At 55.0% G+C, this 6,597-nt stretch overlaps 1 protein-coding gene across 4 annotated transcripts; it reads left to right on the plus strand.

The window, feature by feature from the left end:
• Positions 1-230: 230 nt before the first annotated feature.
• HSD17B7 (hydroxysteroid 17-beta dehydrogenase 7) lies at positions 231-6,332 on the plus strand. Of its 4 annotated transcripts, XM_058843036.1 has the most exons (10): positions 232-332; positions 445-648; positions 757-849; positions 1,637-1,751; positions 2,204-2,398; positions 3,257-3,361; positions 4,283-4,339; positions 4,839-4,937; positions 5,360-5,474; positions 5,582-6,332. In XM_058843036.1, the coding sequence occupies exons 1-9, from the start codon at positions 298-300 to the stop codon at positions 5,453-5,455; spliced, it is 999 nt and encodes a 332-aa protein (XP_058699019.1). In that variant the 5' UTR covers positions 232-297; the 3' UTR covers positions 5,456-5,474; positions 5,582-6,332. The 4 variants fall into 4 exon arrangements, with proteins under 4 accessions (XP_058699021.1, XP_058699019.1, XP_058699018.1 ...); XM_058843035.1 differs by having other exon boundaries at positions 5,360-6,332; XM_058843038.1 differs by lacking the exon at positions 757-849 and having other exon boundaries at positions 231-332; positions 5,360-6,332.
• Positions 6,333-6,597: the final 265 nt, after the last annotated feature.

Below are 6,597 nucleotides of genomic sequence, written 5' to 3' on the forward strand. Positions count from 1 at the left end.
CTGTGCCGAGTGGGCGTGGTCACAGTGTATGGGCGTGGTCACAGTGTATGGGCGTGATCACGGTGTGTGGGCGTGGTCACAGCCTGTGGGCGTGGCCTCTGTGCGGGGTGCGTCACTCGGGGGCGGGGTCACGGGGGGCGTGTCCCTCTGGCCCCGCCCCCCCGCGCTCAGCTCACCATCACGCCACCGGGGCGAGGCCCCGCCCCCCTACCGCGCTCTGATTGGCTGCGGGGCGGGGCGGGGCGGGCCCGGGCGCGCGCAGCGCTTAAAGCGCGGGGGCGGCGGGCGGGGGCAGCGATGGAGCGCGTGGTGCTGGTGACCGGGGCGAGCGGGTGAGCGACGGGCCACCGCCGGGGCACCGGCCACCACCGGACGGGACCGGGACCGGGAGCGGGAGGGGCGGGCTGGCCGGGCTGGGCTCTCTCTGACCCCGTCCCGTTGCAGCGGCGTGGGGCTGGCCCTGTGCCAGCGGCTGCTGGAGGAGGATGGCCGCATCCACCTGTGCATCGCCTGCCGCAACGAGCAGAAGAGCGAAGCCACGCGGGACCTCATCCTGGCCAGCCACCCCTCCGCACAGGTGTCCACCGTGGAGGTGGACCTGGGGAACCTGGCCTCCGTCCTGCGGGCCGCCCGTGAGCTCCGCTGCAGGTACGGGATCTGCCCCCATCAGCCCCACCCCAGCGGGCAGCCCTGACCCCCCTCCGAGTCCCCCCCGAACCCCCCTCCGAACCCGCCTCCTCGCTCTTCTCCACGCAGGTTTCAGCGCCTGGACTTTGTCTACCTCAACGCTGGGATCATGCCCAACCCGCATGTGAACTTCAAGGCTCTGTGGCACGGTCTCCTCACCGGGTAGGAGATGCTCCCGCGGGTCCCGGTCCCAGCCTGGGGGCAGCACGGGGAGCTGCCATCCCCATGATGTGTCCTTGGGTCCGGTGCCGAGGAGCCCGTGTCCCTCCCTGGTGTGAGACAGAGCCCATCCCTGTGCTCTCGGGGTGGCTTTGGTGACCGAGTGCTCTGCTGGGCTGGTCCTGATCCCAGCTGTGAGGGTGCATGGGGAGGGCGAGAGGTCACCCAAAGCCTGCAGCCCCTGCGCGAGAAATGCTGCTCTGGTGAAGTCTGTGTCTCTTTCCCGTTGTTGTGATGCCAGGGTGGGTTTTTGTAGCTGTTCAGAGCTGTGGGTCTCAGTGCTTTGTGAAGCTCGTGGTGTTGATGTGGGCGGCATGGGGAAGCTGAGGAGCAGTGACTGGTGTCTAGCAGAGCTGCTGGGGTGTTGAGCACTGGTGCCAGACTGGTTTTCTTGCCTGCATTAGCTATGGCCCGAGGGCCTGGTTCCATGCTGGAGCTTGATTAAGTTATCTGAGCGTGAAATGAGGGAAGGAGATGTTGGTAACGGTACTTTACCAGAGGAAAGTGAAGGAAGGGACAGATCTTCTGTGGTCTGGTCAGTATTGAGGCCCTTGTGGATGAAGGACCTGGCATACTCCGTAGACCTTTCCCATCTGTTCTTTCCATGGTTTGATGTTGCCCTCGAAGGTGAAGCTGTGCAGAGCCTGTGAGGTGGGGCAGCTGCTGAGGGAGGGCAGTGCTGGGTTCCTCCTGGCTCTGTTCCTCACCAGCTCCTGCTCTTGGCTTCCAGGAAGCTGCTCCACATGCTGACCACCGCAGAAGGCATCATGACCCAGACGGACAGGCTGAACGGAGATGGGCTTCAGGAGGTGTTTGCTACCAACCTCTTTGGACACTTCGTGCTGGTGAGGCTTTGTGGGAAGGTTGAACCCTCAGTCTGATGTCTGATGTGGGTAGGGATGGGTCTGGGCAGCAGAGATCTCACAGATGATGGAGGCTGCAGTCTGACAGATGAAGAATGACAAGGGTAAAGGCCTTGACATCTGTTTAAATAGCAGTAAATGGTGACTTTAGTTGCAAGAGTTAATGTAATTTTGAAGTTACTTTAGTGAGCCAGCAGACAGAGGTCAGTCATGTGCAGTTTTCAGTCTGGTGGGATAAATACTAAGGCTTGGCTGTATTAAATTCTGAGGTGCTCAACGGAGCTGTCCAGCAGAATGACAGCTGCTTGTACAAGTGTCTCCTTTTGGCTAGTCTAGGAAAAGCTGGCTGAGAAAGCTGAGAGAAGCTCACAGCCTTAGGTGCTGTAAAGTTATACCCTAAGCTGTGTTAAATAAGTTAAGGATTCTTTTTCCAGGTTCGTCAGCTCCAGGCTCTACTCTGTGGTAACGAGAAGCCCTCACGACTCATCTGGACCTCCTCCAGCAATGCCAGGGAGTCTGCCTTCAGCCTCTCTGACTATCAGCATGCCAAGGGGCAGGAATCATACAGTTCCTCTAAATACGCTACTGACCTGACAAGTGTGGTTCTGAACAGGAAATTTAATGGCCAGGTGATGATGGGGTTTGTGTTGCTGCAGGGACCTAATGAGCTTCTGCTGTTTGTAATTATCATGACATTGTTGTTACCTAGTTGCATTCACGGCAATCTGGTGCGTTCCTTAATGCACAGGTAAGAGCTAAACGTGGCTGGGGCTGAACCGGTGGTGTAGGGGGTGGAGAATCTGCCAGAGAGATTGCCAGATTCTGCAGTTCTTGCCAGGAAAACTTCCCAAAGAGGGAGATTCTGGGAGCAGTTCTTACCTTGCAGGCTCTTCTCTTCAGCTCAGAGTTGGTGTTAAAGAGCAAAGAGCCTCTGCTTTTTTCAGGTGTCCTTGCCCATCAGCAACAGGGCTGCTCTGGCAGTGCAAGCACTGGAGCTGCAGGCTGTGCTGATGGCTCTGCTGCTGCTCAGCTTTGTCTCAGTGAGCTGTACAAGCAGCTTGCCTTCCCTGTCCTGGGGGATTGATGGATTTTGTTGGCAGCTGCAGCCCTGGTCCAGCAGGTTATGCCATTCTCAAACACTTCTGGGGAAAATGGTTTAGTCACAAAAGGCTGAGCTTCTCTATCTTAAAGAAGAGGTAGCCTTTGGTCTGAGTGGGCTGTAATTTGTGGGATGCTGATCTGCATGGAGATTGCACCAGGAGGCTGCATTTCCTATCCTGGGGCTTTGAAATGGGCACAGATTTAACACAAACATTTCCAATCTGGGCCTCTTACAAATCACTACATCCAATTGCTCTCTGTACTTAGTGGGGTGTTGCTGCCTGGTGTCTGTACACTCCCTGTCCTGCTGTACTGGGAGGGAAGGAGCGTGACCCATTCTTTTAGCTGTGCTGTAATTGCACACTGACTTGGTTTCTTCTCTGCAGGGTCTGTATTCCAGTGTTGTTTGTCCTGGGCTCGTTATGTCCAACATGACCTACAGGATTTTGCCCATTTTTCTGTGGAAGCTGCTAATGCCCATCATGTGGTTGGTGAGTGGATGTCCTGGCTGGTTTTGGGCTGTGACACACTTCACTGCAGCCTGTGTTGTTACAGATTTTCTCCTTCTGTTGGGCTGGGCAGGCTGGGCCCTCTGCAAACCTTCCCTTTCTCCTCTTGGGGCCCCAGTTCCCAAGCTGAGTTGGGAGGTGTGGTGCTGGGACTGTGCAGAGGGGCAGGGCTCATACTGCAGTGTTTGTCCAGGCTCCCCTGGAAGGTTTGCCAGTCCTGCTGGTGGAACACCATTAGCTTGCTGGCAGCAGAGCTCAGGATGTGGCTCCAGCTTGGCCCCTGTGCTTTGAGATGCTGTTCATTTCTAGAACAACCTGGTTTTCAGTGTTGTTCTTTCCATTCCTCTAGAAGGCAGTGTTGCTTTTCTCTTTCCAAGCCCATGGAAAGCAGAGCCTCCTGCTCTCTATTGCCTCTCCCCCTGCTGCCCCAAAAGTTTCCTTGCCTTTCTTCCTCTGGCCTTCATCTTTCCAGTTGCCCTGCAGCTCTGTCCCTGGAGGCTGCCTGCTCTGAGCCTCGGTGCTCTCCCTGCAAGAGTGGCCCTTCATCTTCAGCTGCCAGCTTGCAGCAGCTGATCCTGATGGATCACATTTCTCCTGGCAGCAGAGAGGCAGTGCCACCTCAGTTCTCAAAGCTGCCAGTCCTGCCCTGAGACCTTTCCAGAAGAGGCACCTGTGGTGTGTGGGCTGTTGCTCCTGCCTTGGGCTGAGCTCATCAGGGAGTGACACTTGCTGGGGGAACACTTTGTGCTGATAAAGGGATGCTTTAGTCTGTGTGCAGTGGTACACAGTTTGAGAGGGATTTGTACCTCTGGCAGGTTATCTGGAGCGTTTGGGCTGCTCAGGGCTTGCCAACAAACCCTGGGCCACAGTACAGATTCTGCCATGTCCTTCTTTTCCCCTCAGATCCGATTTTTTGCCAAAACTTATACTCTGACACCCTATAATGGAGCAGAAGCTCATGTAAGTAGTTCACAACTTGATTTTAATATTTCTTCCTTCTGGGTGGCTCCTCTGGGGTCTTGTGGCTTGAGCAAAGAGCCTCTCAGCAAGGCTGGTGAGTGGTGCTGTGTTTGACCCCCAAACACCACAGCAGGGAGCAGCCCTGGGCTGATCTGCCCCTTGGTGCTCTATGAGCTCCATCCAGTAGCCATAAAATAAATGATCTCGGGAGAACTTCTGTCCAGGGAGAGCCATGTGCAGCACAGGGGGTGGAGGTGGGTGATGGGGGGCACAGCTTGTCTCAAGCACAGTGGGAGCAAGTTTAGCCATGCTGAAACTGCTTTAGCACAAACCTGCATTGCTCCTGGCTCAGGTGAGTCACATCTGAAGGGAGCCAGCTCAGAACTTGGCATGGCACAGCTTCCTCTGCTTGGTGGGAGCACCTGGGGTGTCTTCTGTGTCTGAGGGCAGTCAGGCTGGGCTGGGCTGGACTTGCACACCTTTGTGCTGCTCTCCCCAGGTGTGGCTGTTCAAGCAGAAGCCAGAGTACCTGGATTCTCTTGTCAAGTACCACAGCTGCACTTCTGGACTGGGGAGATGCTACGTGGAGCCTCGGAAGGTGAGTGGAGAGGGAGCTCCCTGCTGCAGGGGACTGGGCTGGGGCTCTGTCATCTGCTCTGCATGGGAGGGCTGGTGCCAGGAGTGTCCTGTGCCTGCAGTTTCCACTCCAGGAAACACATCCAGGAAGATGCTTGTTGGATGCTAAGCAGCAGGAAGGGGATGTGGGGTTATCTGCAGTGTTTCCTACAGTAACTCCTGGCTTAGGCTGGAGCCTGGAAGATAATGGAAGTGGTGATCAGAACATGTAAAGTGTGTAATGATGTTCTGGCTTATGCCCTGGTGACAGGTGTCTTTATTTGGCTGTTTGTGAAGGTAGCAGCTCTGGAAATGCCCTCTGCTTTTCCCCAGAGCTGCCCTCAGTGTCTGCACTGGCTGCCACTGAGGTGATGGTCTCACAGTGCTGTTTTCCTTGTTTTCAAGATGGATGTGGATGAAGACACTGCTGAGAAATTTTACCAGAAGCTGCTGGAGCTGGAGGAGCAGACTCTAGAGAAATACCGTGATCTCTTAGATTAAGTAAAGCCATCTCAGTGGGGTGAGAGTCTTGTATCAATGACCTGGGATTTCTTCATTCTGGTGCTTCCTGTGTTGCCAGCCGTTCTGCAGGCACACAGCTTCAGACACAATCTTCCTTCTCCACAGAAGGTGAACAGTTCCTGAAAATGGAAGTGTGAAAACTGAAGAGAAGTGCTTAGACCTTTTGCTATGAGATTTTTCTTTAGGAGAAACTGGAGACCTCGAGTAGGCAGAGTCTGTCTTCACACAGTTGCAAAGCGGTGTCTTGCGAAAGCGTGGCTGAGCTGTGCGTGGCTCAGGAGCAGCTCAAACCCTGTGCTTTCCATCTGGCTCAGGGCAGCACAGGCAGCAGTCTGGGGTGCTGCCCTCATCCTGCCTCTGCTGGCATTTGGAGCTGGCTCAAACACATCACCTGTGGCTGATCCTGATGTACTTGAAGGCTCACCTTGAGCAGAGCTGCCCTTGTTCACCGAGCTGGGGCTGGCTGTGCAGACCTGCTCCACAAGCTGGAGCCTCTGTGGCAGGCAGGCTCTGCCCAGCAGCTGAACCCGAGCTCCTGAGGAGCTGGCCTGAGGAGCACACGCCTGCCCCAACTGTGAGAACAGATTCCTCGCTGTCCCCTGGCTACGGGCACTGGAGGGTTTTAACCATGACTGGCTTGAAAGGATGATGGTGACCTGGACTCGGGGCCAGTGTGCTCTGTTTAGAGCAAGAGTGAGAGGTTACCATGTTCTTTTACCTATTTAATTCTTTTTATATAATTCTGTTGTACCAGCCATTCTTCCTGTTGTTTATCTGGGGACCTTCACCAAGTACCTGCCACCAACTAACTTCAAGTGCTGTAATGAATAAATGACTGAAACTGGTTTGTCCTTGATGCAGTGGTGTGTTTATTCCAATATCCATCTACCTTTGACTTGGAGGGCTGGAAGGAAATTTAAATTGTTGCCTTGTGTGTAAAGCTGTGCGTACCTGGGAAGCGTGGAGTGAGTCTGCCACAGAAGGGCTGGTAAGCCAGAAAGGTGGTGACTTCTTTAGTAAGGAAAGACATGAGTGATTTCTGAAGACTCCAGCGTGGTTTTGTGTGCTGAGCACCTGTGGCAAGTCTGAGACTATTTCCCAGCCTTAGGCTCCTGGGAGAT

The sequence above is a fragment of the Poecile atricapillus genome, chromosome 7 (genome assembly GCF_030490865.1).
Source record: "Poecile atricapillus isolate bPoeAtr1 chromosome 7, bPoeAtr1.hap1, whole genome shotgun sequence".
Taxonomy (NCBI): domain Eukaryota; kingdom Metazoa; phylum Chordata; class Aves; order Passeriformes; family Paridae; genus Poecile; species Poecile atricapillus.